At 43.2% G+C, this 13,873-nt stretch overlaps 1 protein-coding gene across 10 annotated transcripts in view; it reads right to left on the bottom strand.

The window, feature by feature from the left end:
- Nucleotides 1-13,873, bottom strand: part of LOC116096412 (BEN domain-containing protein 5) — a 1,197,642-nt gene that overhangs the window by 216,000 nt on the left and 967,769 nt on the right. For 3 of the 10 annotated variants that reach the window (XM_031378200.1, XM_031378206.1, XM_031378207.1), the window contains one exon: nt 8,325-8,855. The exons of the other annotated variants lie outside the window; for them this stretch is intronic. In XM_031378200.1, coding sequence (XP_031234060.1) covers nt 8,698-8,855 — 158 coding nt within the window. In that variant the 3' untranslated portion in view covers nt 8,325-8,697. Of the gene's footprint in view, nt 1-8,324; nt 8,856-13,873 lie in introns of those variants that run through there. 10 annotated transcript variants of the gene reach the window in all.

The following is a 13,873-nucleotide window of genomic DNA, read 5'->3' as shown; positions in this document are numbered from 1 at the left end:
GGTCCCTCCCCATCAATCACTAATTAAGAAAATGCCTTACAACCATACCTTATGGAGGCATTTTCTCAGTTAAGGTTCCCTCCTTTCAAATAACTCTAGAATGTCTCAAGTTGACACAGAGTAGCCAGCACATGGGCTAAGCTCTCTGAAGAGTAGAAACACTCCAAAACCCATACCTAGAAATAGTGAGGGAGCCACACAGTGTTAAATCTCTTCCCTTCCCAGAGATTGCAGCCAATGAGGCTTTCTGCTTAAATTGCCTAGAACCATCTCCCAAAGCTCCTTAACTCAGAAAAGTGTGAGTCAGCAAAATGAAAATAACTTAAAAGGCTCATTGGCAAAATGAGCTCCAGTCTCCTCTTCCAGCTGAGGGCCTCTATGAGGCCAGACTTGGGGCTTCCTGATAGTTCAGGAAGGCAAGTAAGCATTAAAGGCTTGGCTTCGCTTCGTAATGGGAGCTGGAGGACCCTTTGGATTCCCCCTTGGAGTGCTCTGTGAATCCCAGGATGCTGTTAGGGCCCCGTCTGCCTTTAAAGGCTGGAACAGTCCTGTGTGTTATAACCGAGTTCACAGAAAGGAAGGGAAGCCATCAGTTCCAAGTCCCACACAGGTAGCATGTGCTGCTCCCAGCTAAGGGCTTGGCATCCACTCCACAGGGAGGAGTATATGAGGAAACCCCACCTGCCTGCCCTGTGTGCCTAATGCTTCTGGCAACATCCCTAAGTGTGGACTTTTTTATTCTTTCTTCTAAAGCTAAGAAATCTGCCTCTTGTGGCAGACAAATCTCGGGGCCAGAGGGCTGACTGATCTAGCAAAAGTGCCGCTGAGAAGCCCAGGAAGAAGCATCATGGCCAAGTTTAGGCGCACCTTACAGCTCTGCCGTTTTATGGATCCAAGAGTCACCCAGAAAGGGCCTATTATGGAAGAGAATACTGAATCAAAGAAGTAACCTGCCCAAGGTCTCAGAGCTGCTGAGTGCGAGAGCCCGGGGTAAACACAAGCGAGAAGGGTCAGAGTTCTCAAACTCACCAGTTCAACCTCTTCCTTCTTGTTTGTCCTAATGAAGTCTGCCAAACTTTGACCTGTGAGAACAAGACCAGGATGACACCACGGTCCTCTCTACCCATGAAGGGCGCTTCTGATCCTCAAGGTCTATGTCTTCAGCAGACAGAACTGTGTCCCTACTCTTAGAGTCTGTGAGAAGACCAGGGAAACAGAATACAAACACATGGTTTTCCTACCTTAAATGGCTTAGAGTTCCGCGAGAGAGATGGACACACAGTGCCAGGGAGTTTGAGGATGGAACGGTGTTGGGGGAGGGGTCTTTAGTGCAGGCTGAGAAGCTCCCACCCTCCCAAGACCTCATGGCTGCCAAGCAGAGGCCACAGATGAAAGGCATAGTTTCTGTGCACACAGAGAGACAACCATCTTGTCAAGAAAGGTCTGGGTTAAGACACTTCTGAAAGAGGCATAGTGACGGCAGCTAACCCATCAGATAAGAACAGTTCTTCGTTTGTTGGGGATGTACATGTGCGGTGAGGTCATGGGTTGCATACTGCTGAGTACCTGAGGCACCACACCTCATAGGCCCGACCTGAGGTCTTACTTTGGCTAGGTTTTGTTCACTAGATATTCAATGAATCCTGTGAGCAGACCATCAAGTAAGGTGTGACTGGAGTTGCCCACAGAGGAGGAAACCCAAGTCTGGAAATTAGCATCACTGTGCAGAGCACCAGAGTTAGAGTAGTCTCCCCAGATAGCATGGTATTTGGTGAGAGGAGGGGTCAGAGAAAGGAGAGCCATTCGGTATGGAATGGGGGTGGGGGGAGCTACAACCCCCACCCCAGCCAGCCTCTTCCAGTAGCTTCCTATTCTACTTCTTCATTTTGTGCTCCCAACAATGTTGCAGGTGGTAGGCAGTTGTTAGGTTGTGTAATAAACTTCCTTTTATCTAAAAGAGATCCAGGGGGAACCAGCACTTCTGGCCTCCACAGGCACCAGTACTCATGTGTGGGCACACACACACACACACACACACACACACACACACACACTTAAAATAGTTTAAAAATTTTAAAAACAATGTTAGAATTATTGAAATAATTCAGTTCAAAGAATGTTTGTTAGTGAGATAATTCACAGGGGTCTCTAGTGGAGGACAACATTAAATTATGATGAGTAACTTGGTAAGGACGCAAAGGGTCATATTTATGCATCTCACAAAAGGAAGAAGTTGAAACAGTATATCTATGTAGAACGCTAATTTGCCAAACTCTGAATATTCCAAATACAGGCAATACTCTTGGGAAATGGCACATACATGTTGCTTACTCTGCTTAAAATATGGCTGAGTCCTTTGGGAGGCAACACAGTGACACATGGGGAGGAATTTAAAGATGCTCTTGTCTTTTAATCCAATTATTTCACTCCTTGGGATTTATTCTACAAATAAAAAAACAACAAAACAAAACAGCGGAACAGAAACAATATAAAAGATGGCCCAGGCAGCAATTCCCAATAGCAAGAAGCTACACTCCACAAACCATACAATGAGTTAAGAAAGTAACATTGGCCCAGGGCCAGGAAGGGTAGTAAGATGGCAGCTGTGCCAGCCAGGCCACAGCATAGCGTGCTGAGGTGGTGGGGTGGTGCTTGCATTCGTCAGAAGAGCATGGAGGCAGAAGCATGAGGGGAAAGGATGACCTCGAACTGGGGTTTGGCTCTTGGGATTATGGCTGGGTTTTCTTTTTAGGTTTTTCTTTTTCTTTTTCTTTCTTTCTTTTTTTCTTTTTTTGGCTCTCCTTGGGGTTTTCTTTTGTAACTTAAACAAAACTGGAGAAGAAGACCTCAACCAGCTGGAATGTTGGACTGCCCCCAACAGCATGAAATGTGACAGGGATGAATGCAAAATCCTGCACTTCATTTAAGAAATATATTCCAAAAATCCACATGACTTGGGGTAGGAGTGGGACTGGAGAGCTGTTATGATAAAAGGGGCCAGAATAAGGGAACAAAAAGACTCCACATTTACCAGGGCTGGGACTACAGGCAGGCAAATAGCAAGTCAGTGCAGTTACCATAACGACAGCATAGGGGCACAGTGATATAGGTAGGAGAAAGACTAAATACATATTGAAGTCAAGACTGTATCCACTGGGAGTTGCTTTGGCTTCAAAATTCACACCCTGCTGCAACATGGACAACTACAGGAATAAGGACACTGGCCCAAAACAGGGAGGAGGATTGGGTGATGTCTCTGAACACATTCTGAATCTTACCTTAGTCTGTAAGTTCTCTGTCTAGCCCAGCAACAGGCAATTTTTTTTTCTAAGGATGTTGACTCAAATTTTCAGAATCAGAGGTAACGATGCCCTGTGGATTGGATGCTTCCTAGAGCCCAGAATCCATCCCTGGTCTTGTCTTTGGAAATATATCCTGAAAGAGCAGCCATAGTGCTCAGAGTTCTAATGAACCAGGATGATGCAAAAGTAAGGGTTTTTCTCACAATATCATTGACACAATTCTGTGAGGCAGATATACACATTTCCAAAAGAGAACACTGATTTTCATAAACTTGCAACAAGCTAGGATTATCAGAGAGAATGGAACCTCAACTGAGAAAATTCTTCCATTAGATTGGCCTATATGCAAATCCATAGGGTGTTTTCTTGATTAATGATTGATATGGGAGAGCCCAGCCCATTGTGGGCTGTGCCATTCCTGGGGAGGTGGTTCTGGGTTACATATATGTATAGTTAGGGTAAGCAAGCCAGGGGAATTGAGCCAGTAAGCAGCATCTCTCCATGGTCTGTACTTCAGCTCCCAGTTCTAGGTTCCTGTCTTGAACCCCTGCCCTGGCTCTCTGTCTTTATAGTCTATACACTGTAAGCTGAAATAAATTCTTTTCTCCCCAAGTTGGTTTTGGTCAATGTTTTATCACAGCAAGAGAAACCAAACTGTAATATGAAAGGTTAAGAACATGTTCAAGGTCACATACTAAAAAGGCCAAGAATCAGTGATACAATATAGAATTTTTTTTTCTTTTTTCAAAATAGGGTTTCTCTGTATAGCCCCAGCTGTCCTGGAACTCTGTAGACCCGGCTGGCCTCAAACTCAGAAATCAACCCGCCTCTGCTGGGATTAAAGGCATGCACCACCACTGCCTGACTAATATAGGATGTTCTAAACCCAGTGTCCCCATTCTCACATACACTGAGACCTGGAAGAATAACATCTGTACTATGAATTGGCTGGTGAAATATGCCACGGCAATAATGTCATATCGAACACTGCAAAGAGCCATCAGTAGAAGGAGCATTTGTGATTATAAAGAGATGATTTGACACATAAGAAATCTCAAGGAAATTTTAGCTCTACTGAGAAACATTTCAATGATGGACTCACATGAACTGTTGGGTTGAAAGATGGCTGTTAAGTCTGGGTGTGGAGCTATGTTAAGGAGTATTATGATGCAAAAGACATCTAGGGGACATCTGTAAGATCATCTTTGACCTACAGGCTCCATGATCTTGTAAAGCTTTCTGACAGACACTGGTCAATCCCTCCACAGTAAAAGATAAGAAAAGCCTTTTGTTGTGTTTGTGGATACCAAAGCACACCTTTTATGATCACAGTAAACAAATGAGAAGACAAGGAAATAGAGTCTACTAAACATGGTCATGGTTTTTAAAAAGTTGTTCTTTTCTATAAAGAAAAAATAAATTTCTGAAGTGATTTCAGTCTCAACAATAAACATGAAAATATAATAAAACAATTTTTTTCCAACTAAGTTGAGAGGAAAAATTTAAAAGTGGTTACACCCATTACAAGCATAAAGACTAATGCAACTGACATTCCTTTTGGCTGAGGAGAAACCACACTAAGAAAACAAATGAAATCTTAAAAGGAATGTCAACACAAACATTTCCATCAAGTCTTATTTATAAATGATCTAAAATTCCAAGGAGCTATAAATGGGCCAGGAGACAGGGGGCAGGGACTGAGGTTGGTGGGTGAAGCTAGAAGTGTGAAGTGAGTCAGCCTGAATCCCAGGTCCCAACAAATGCAGAATTTGCACTAGATATCCAAGGAACCAAAAACATTGTGTGTGTGTGTGTGTGTGTGTGTGTGTAGAAGCTACAAACTCAGCACAAGGGGGCAGCAGGTTAGAGACAGGAGAAGGGCATTCTCAGAGAAGGGATTGAATAGGACTAGGCAGAGGGCAGGAAAGAAGGTTATGAATCACAACATTAGCTTTGATGGCCATTTAGTCACTCATGCCACAGCACCTCCGTTAGCTCCATAGGCTTCTTGAGAGCCCAGGAACTAGATGCTGTTTACTCCACGTGACAGTCAAGAAGCCCGTGATAAGAGGAAGTACTTGGCTTTCAGCCAGAAATACAGAGTTCTACCTTCCTGTCTCACTTGAAGGAATCTGGGACCATGACTTGTGAAGACTTACTCAGGTTCTGTCAACTCAATGTGGCCACTCCTGCCCAATAAGACACACTATCCCACCATAAAAATCAAAGGAACCCAACTGTAGAAGCTAAGGAGGGATGCAGGGGAGTTGATGGTCCACATTTTTAATCCCAGCACTTCTGCCTTGAGTTACAACCTTGTCATCCAGGTGGATATCTGAGTTTGAGGCCAGCCTGGTCTAGAGAAGAAGCTCTAGCTCCTTAGCCAAGACATCACTCAACCTTTTCTGAGCCCTTTTCATTTAGGAATGGTTAAGGTACCAGGAACATTCCAGGGACTCTTACCACCATCCCTGTCAGTGTAATTAAGTATACAAAACAACCCCTGCTTCCTCAGCCTTGCACTGAAAAACATGCTTCCTTGTTGTATCCACGTCTAATTTCTAACTTCCTTCTGCCTTACACGGTAAAGATGATTAACACACTCTCTCTCTCTCTCTCTTTCTCTCTCTCTCTCTCTCTCTCTCTCTCTGTGTGTGTGTGTGTGTGTGTGTGTGCGCGCGCGCGTGTGTAAATAGGCAGAAGTCTAGATAAAGAAACTGAAGCAGAGACTATGAGAAATGTTGTTTAGTGGCTCATTTCCAGATTCAGGTTCAGCTATACTTCTTATACAGTCCAGGGCCAGCCACCTAAGAATAGCACTGCCTACAGTGGGCTGAGCCCCCCCCACAACAATCAGTAATCAAAACAATGACCCACAGACCTGCCACCAGGCCAATCTGTGGGATGCAATCCCTCAGTTGAGAGTTTTTCTTCCCAGGTATGTCTAGGTTTGTGTCAAATTGACAAGAGATAAACAGCTCATTTTGGGTTCACATTGCAGATGGGTTCTGTTCACTATAGTGGGAAAGGCATGAGGGAGGGGCTTAGATTATGGTGGGAGCATGTGGTAGAGGCTATCACATGGTGGATCAGGAAGTTGAACACCCAATAGGAACTGGGGATTGGGTATAAGCTTCAATGGCTTGCTCCTAATGTCTAATCTCTGCTATTTAGGCATCGTCTTATGAAGTTTCCAGAACCGTTTTGAACAGCACTATCAGCTAAAGATGAAACATTTCAAACAGTCTATAGGAAACGGTAGATGGGAAGCATGATTTACAAAACCCCTTTTCAGGTAGTATCTGGACTCCCCTCCACACAATTCTGAATTAGGGATCATTATTAGAGTCCAGTAACAGACAGTAGTAAACAAGGACTTGAACCCAGGACCCAGTCTGTCACAGTTCTGTTGTCCCCAACATATGCATAAGTTACACAAAGTGCTCTGTGCAGTCTCCCCACTTAATTACAAAGCACCGGGGAGGTAGTGGTGTAGTGGATTAGTCTTTGGGAAATACACAGCGTCCACAGGTGTTCTCATGCTTAGGGAAAAACTGGAGGTCAATGGTGACACTTGGGCATTTTGTATCACTTAGGCTCCAGCTGCCTAATGGTATAAAAGTAAACATATCTTTTATTTTACTATTATTATTTTTTTGTTTTTTTGTTTTTTTGTTTTTTTTTTAAAAACAGGGTCTTCTGTATGTAGCTCAAGCTGACTTCAAACTCAACTGTGTTGGCTAGCATTGTTTTTTTTTTTTTGTCAAATTGACACAAGCTAGAGTCATCTGAGGAGAGGGTTTGTCAATTGAAAAAATGCCTCCATCAGATTGTCCTGTAGTCAAGCCCGTGGAATGAGTTAAACAACACATTTCACATGTAGACACGTCCTGCTGTGTAACCAGCTCCTATCATTCCTCACACTGCCTAATTTCCTCAATCTACTGATAAGGACTTTGAAAAGTTATGCCTTTGTATTAAGATCACACAGCCACTTTACAGAGAGTGGGGAAAACACTTACAGAAGGAAAATTCTTGTCTATATCTACCACAGTAAGCACACACTCATTCACAATGGATTATTAAATTCATTATTACATTACAAAGGATTATTGGATTTACTGAAATACAGGGTCTCAGAGTGGCACCCCACTGCACCTATTCAACCTTGAGCTTTTGTTAATAGATCATCAAATTAAGAAAGAGTTTCAAGAACTACAGATCAAAGTTTTCCACCAGTGTCTAAAAGTCCAAAATAAAATAAAAAATTGGTAGTTAACAATTGCTGACATTTATTGAGCTCTTTATCTATTTTATCTCTAATCCTTATAGCAACTCTGGGAGGCAGGTATTCTCCTTTTATGGAACAGAAAGAAGAGGCACAAGGAGGTTATGTTAATGCCAAAGTAAGCTGGAGAGCCAGGCTTAGAACCTAGAAGCATTTGTCCAAAGCCCTTGCCCTTTCCAAAATGCCACACTTACTTTATTGGCACTGCATAAAGAAAAGAGCAAGTCCACAAGAAGATGGAGGGTAGTTTACAAAAAACATGTGCTGGAGACTGAAAGGTTCCAGCAACTGAATAAAGAAGCAGATTAACGATTATGTAACCTGAAAGATTATTTGAAACAAAAGAGAGAATGAACAAACCGATAGCCACCAACATAGCTTATTTTCTGGATGCAACTCCGTACCGCACCTTGCAATATTATTAGACTCCCGGTACCCATTTCTTTACAAAGACAGGCTCAAATAAATCAGGGAAGCTGATTATTAGCATCTTCCAGATAGTAATCTCAGATCATCTTGGAAAGTTGAGTGGTCCAAGACTGGCCCATGTAAGTCAGAGTGTAATAAGATTTGAGACTGCTCCTCAGAGCTGTTACCAGGAACCATGGCCTTTAAGGGATCTTTGTCCCTCACCCGAAATGTTTTTCCCTAGAGAAGCCTTTGAAGGCCACATGCAACACCAGTCACCTCTACCACACATTTAATATTATAAAAAAAAAATGAGAACAACTGTCTACATCAAGAATTAATGGAATTTTATTATAGAACAAAATAGAGGAGCAGAGAGAGGTGTCCTCCGATGGTAAAAATAACAGTTTGCATTGTGGCCATGCTTTACGGCCCTGCGAAAAGTGCTTTTCCCATTCCATAACGACACTGGTGATGGCATGAGGCTCGTGCTGAGCCTCATGCTGAGTCTCAGTGAATCCATCTGCCTTCTTTGAAGTAGGAAGTCCAAGTTCAGAATAAGACACTGACCTCAGTGCCGCCAAGGCCCCCTGCCCAGACACAGCCATGTCTGGTGTAGTCTATTTGGATGGCACCAGCACCTGAAATGCATACACCACACAAGAAAAATGCAAAGGCATTATGAAAAAAATTTAAAGTTTATTGTAAATTGTATTTGGCTTCCCTTCGTTCTTCATTTTTACAAGATTTGTTGATATCCATGATTTTCTCACAGATGTACTTATTGACTTTGGAGAGTCTCTGCGCGATCTCCGTTTCATCCACCGTTTCTTGCGCTATTCTGTCATACAGACACTCTAGACAGAAGGAAGAGACAGGAAGGTCAAGGATTAATGATGAATTTGAGAACAAGTCCTTTAAGGAGAAGAGAGAGGATATGCCTGTTGACACGCTTCCAAATAACTGTTCACATTATCTTACATGATTATTTAACTAAAGTCCTGCCGTAAAGTATAGCTAAACACTATAAATGTATACTTAAAAATAATGGTAAAAATCCAGGTGTACATCATCCAGGTGGTACATATCATTAATCCCAGCACTCAGGAAGCAAAGGCAGTTGGATCTCTGTGAGTCGGAGGCCAGCCTGGTCTATATATTGAGTTTAGGCCAGCCAGAGTTACATAGTGAGATCCTCTTTAAAATTATTGATAAGCCTGAATTACCACATTCCTCTAAAAGCCCTGGATGTTGAGCTCTCCATCTTAACCATCTTTATCAATGGTAACCACTCTCATAATTTTCCTTTTGCTTATAAAAACATCTCTCTCTCTCTCTCTCTCTCTCTCTCTCTCTCTCTCTCTCTCTCTCTCCTTTTTGGTTTTTCGAGACAGGATTTCTCTACATAGCCCTGGCTGTCCTGGAGGTCATTTTGTAGACCAGGCTGCCTCCCAAGTGCTAGGATTAAAGGCGTGTGCCACCACCGCCTGTCTAAAAAAATCTCTTAATGTTATCATGTGGGTATATGTTCCTAAACATTTTCTTTTCCTGTCTTTGGCTTTTTAATAAATGTGCCCATCTGTCTATCGGTCTGACTTGCTGATTTTACTCAGTGGGACACACAATATGGCAGTATACAGCTGCAGGTCACCCAGTGAAGGTCACCTACCTTCACTGACCAGAAGTACTCTACTGTATGATTTTATGCTATTTTTAACTGTGCATCTGAATGTCCATGGCTACTGGGTTTTGCAATTGCAAATAGCCTTGCTAATATTTGAGGGCATTTATCCAAGAAACTCTCTAGTTAGCAGCACAGGCATGGCAATGCTGAACAGTAAGGAGTACGCTTCTCGGCTTTACTGGGTGATGCCTGCTCAACTAAGTTGTGCTGGCTGCCATTCTGAGTGGTCATGCATGCAGTAAGTACTGGTTGCCCTGTAACTTCAACAGCACTCCACACTGTCACATCCTGAAGACTTCTGTGTTTGAAGGAGTCATTTTTACTAGTGACTACTAATGAGGCTTAGGACAGCTACTCTCTGAGAGAACCTACTATTTGCTATGGTGAGGCAGAGCTAGCTTGGACAAGGCCTGATTAAAGCCTGATTTTCAGTGGGTCTCCCAGCCTAGAGATTTGGTACAAATTATTTCCCTAGAATTCCCACGTCATTGACTAGGACAACCAACTAACTGTACAGTAGCTTTTCTAAAGATGTCAAGAAGTATGTGAACATAAGTAAGCCCCTTTCAAACAATAAAAAATATAATACCCATGTGGGATTCTTAAAATTAGTTTATATTTATGCAAGTATTAATTTCTCAGAGCTTAGTGAAGTGAATGATAAAGGAGCTTACATACATACATGCATACATACATACATACATACACATACACATACATAAAGACTACATAAATATATGTTGAATGAAAGAATGAAAGATTTTCCAGGGAACAGAGAAGATATAAAAATTCTAGATATAACAAGTAGGGAGATAAGTCATTTGGGAAAGTTCTAGACTTAAATCAGGAAGACACAAGTTCCATCCTTAGAACTCATACAAAAATAGCCAGGCATGGTGGTATATGCTTGTAATACAAGCAATTGAAGGTGGTGAGAAGTAGATTCCTGAGGTTCATTGGTTAGCTAGCTCAGAATAATTGTTGATTTCCAGGCAAGTGAAGAGACCTATCTCAAAAAAATAGGGTAAATGGCACCAGAGAAACAAGACTGATCCCTAGCCTCTATGTGCATATATGTCCATGCTCGTACGCACACACACACACACACACACACACACACACAAACACACACACACATACACACAAACACACACACAAATCACCCAAATATATTCTAGACACAAAGGGACATGGTATGGGTAGGGTGCATAACCATGGGTAAAATTGTAGTTTCTTTGCTCTTAAGTTTCCTCATGTAGAAAACCAAGTGATGGTCTAACTATAAGGAATAATGATGGATGACCACAACCTTGTCAACCCACAGCTTGTAAGACTAACTTGTGCTAAGCCTTCTAATCACACAGGAGCAGCCTGGAGACTAGAGTGAGGGGATAGTTCATGTCAGAATCCATTGCTGCTTCCCCAATTCCTGCCTTTCCAAGTACAGGTAGGGCCCACCTCCTCTTGCTATCCATGCTGCAGGAATGTGCGCCACAAGTTTACTTTCTCTGGGCTACCTCTTCCTCTCCACTGAGAGGAATTTTACACAAATATGCCTTACATGGCCTCCACTGCCTCCTGAACACCCTGAGTGTCCAGTTCCTCTATCTTCACTTGACTGATAAGATGGACATCAGGTCTGCTCTCATCAGGTCTGCTCTGTCTACCTACAATCCCTTCCCTTACAAAGCATCCACAAGGCAAGTGTCCTTGTCCTCTCTTCCCAGAAGATCCTGGCTCAAATTTTCATCTTCTTAAGTCCTGCTCATTCTCTTGTGCTTGTAACTACCCAGCTGAGTGAAGAGACTGAAGTCTACCTAGCACTCTGTTCCTATGCCTGTGGAGTTTCCTACGGAAGTATAGATTGTGATCTGATAAAATCCAATCATCCCCCACTTCCCTAAGTCAGGAACATATTAACAGTCAAGCAACCTTGCTTGGACCTAATCTAAATCAGGGAGACGTATGTCAAGAAATGTTCAGGCTCAAATATGGCTCTAATCCCAGGTTCCTCTCGGAAAAACCTAGGATACTTGTGTATATCCAGTGGTGTCTCAAATCAGATAGCCCAGGGAGTTCTGTCTCTCCAGTGGTCTTCAACACAATAAAAGAGGACAGAAAAGCAAACGACCAGAGGGAGGTATGATGACCCCCTGAGAAGAAGAAGAAAGAGAAGGGCACACACTGAGGAATGTGTTCAGGAAGGCCCCCACAGGATTCCAATCAGCTTCATTTCCTGGGATAACAGCTCTGAACGGCCCCTCAGGTTGATGAAAAGGCTTTTGTTAGACTCTAACTTATTAATCACCTGCAGTTGCTGGGAATGTATCCCTCTGCGAGGGAGCATTTGAGATTATTGCTTAATTAACAAGGTTTATAACAGTGCTAATGTGTCCCATTAAAAAAGTTGTAAAAATTAACCAGGACGCAATGCTGTGGCTCATTTGGAAAGCTCCGATACTCTGCAAAAGGTCATTCGACCTTAATAAGATTTAAGTGTCACTTTGGAGCCTGTTGTCAGAGCAAGGCCCAGCTCTGTCCTCCAGCTTTGATCCTTCCAAGGCAGGGTCAGAGCTTTCCAACAGTTCTGCTATCTGGTAGGGGACAATGTTAACATCAAAGAGAACACCCCTCAATGCTGTGAGTCTGCAGACTTCTGCTGCTTTAATACACCCAGAGTGACAGAGGATGCTCACATCACACAAAATAAATAAATACAAACAATCCCAGGCCCACCAAACAGTGTGCCTGTGAGGAACCAGCCAAATACAGGCTGGAATCGTTCAAATCATTATGCTGAAAATGATGACTGTGTGGTGGTGGTATGGCACACGTACTTTAAGCCTGTCTGGCTGCAGTGAAAAAGTAAAACTTAATCTTGTATTTCAGTACAAGAGACTTCTGCTGACACCCGAAGCCTGAAACCCTAGTCTGGCTTGGCTCATTCTGTCATAGCTAAGGGTCCAGGAATCCTCCAAGAAAAAAAGAGCTGAGCTAGGTTTTGGGTGCTCTGGGACTCATGGTAGAAGCACCCAGTCACACTAAGAGGTCAAAGAGAATTTCTTGAAGGAGACGATCTTAAGCAGATCTGCTGTAAGCAGCGGTACTGGGCCAACAGAACAGGTAGAGAGGCTGCGGCTATTCCAGGCATAAGGAATAATGCTTGTAAATCCCCAGAGGAGAGAGCAAATGAAGCTTGCTCGGTTCATTCTGCTAAGAACTAAAAACTACAGCCAGAGAGATAGCCAGCAGCTAGACTGAATGTGCCTGTATAACACACACCCTCTGTACTGGCTAGTTTTGTGTGTCAACTCGACACAGGCTGGAGTTATCACAGAAGGGAGCTTCAGTTGGGGAAGTGCCTCCATGAGGTTCTGCTGTAGGGCATTTTCTCAACTAGTGATCAAGGGGGTAGGGCCCCTTGTGGGTGGTGCCATCCCTGGGCTGAAAGTCTTGGGTTCTATAAGAGAGCAGGCTGAGCAAGCCAGTAAGGAACATCCCTCCATGGCCTCTGCATCAGCACCTGCTTCCTGACCTGCCTGAGTTCCAGTCCTGACTTCCTTTGGTGATCAACAGCCATGTGGAAGTAAGCTGAATAAACCCTTTCCTCCCCAACTTGCTTCATGGTCATGATGTTTGTGCAGGAATAGAAACCCTGACTAAGACAAATTGGTACCAGCATAGTGGGGTATTCCTGTGACAACCTGACCATGTTTTGGGGAGGACTGTGGAAGGACTTTGGAACTTTGAGCTAGAAGAGTCATTAGTTGTTAAGAGCTCTATGGGATGTTGTGTAGGAGCTTGGAAGACCATGTTGAGAACAGTGCAGAGATGGAGGCCTGGCTTGTGAAATTTCAGAGGGAAGATTAAAGGCACTTATCAGGGCCATGTTGTTTTGAATGTGAAGATTCTGTGGTTCTGGTTAGCTGGGGCTGAAGTATCAGCTGTGATTAACAAGATACCAGAACTACTAAAGTTAAAACTTTGCATTACTGGGACTATTGATGCTGGTTAGCTGAAGCTAAGAAATTAGCGGTGATTAAGAAGAGACCAGCATCACTGAGGTGACATCTTCTGGGAAGTGTTTTTTTGAGAGCAAAGAGACTGTGTTCCAGGGATAGCTAAGGTTGTACCTTGTACTGCAGCAGGACGTGGTAATGTGTAAGAGTCACCCAGGTGGTACTGGTTTTG

This window comes from Mastomys coucha, unplaced genomic scaffold (genome assembly GCF_008632895.1).
Source record: "Mastomys coucha isolate ucsf_1 unplaced genomic scaffold, UCSF_Mcou_1 pScaffold18, whole genome shotgun sequence".
Lineage (NCBI taxonomy): Eukaryota > Metazoa > Chordata > Mammalia > Rodentia > Muridae > Mastomys > Mastomys coucha.
The sequence above is the reverse complement of the archived record's forward strand: the minus strand, read 5'-3'. Positions and strand labels throughout refer to the sequence as shown.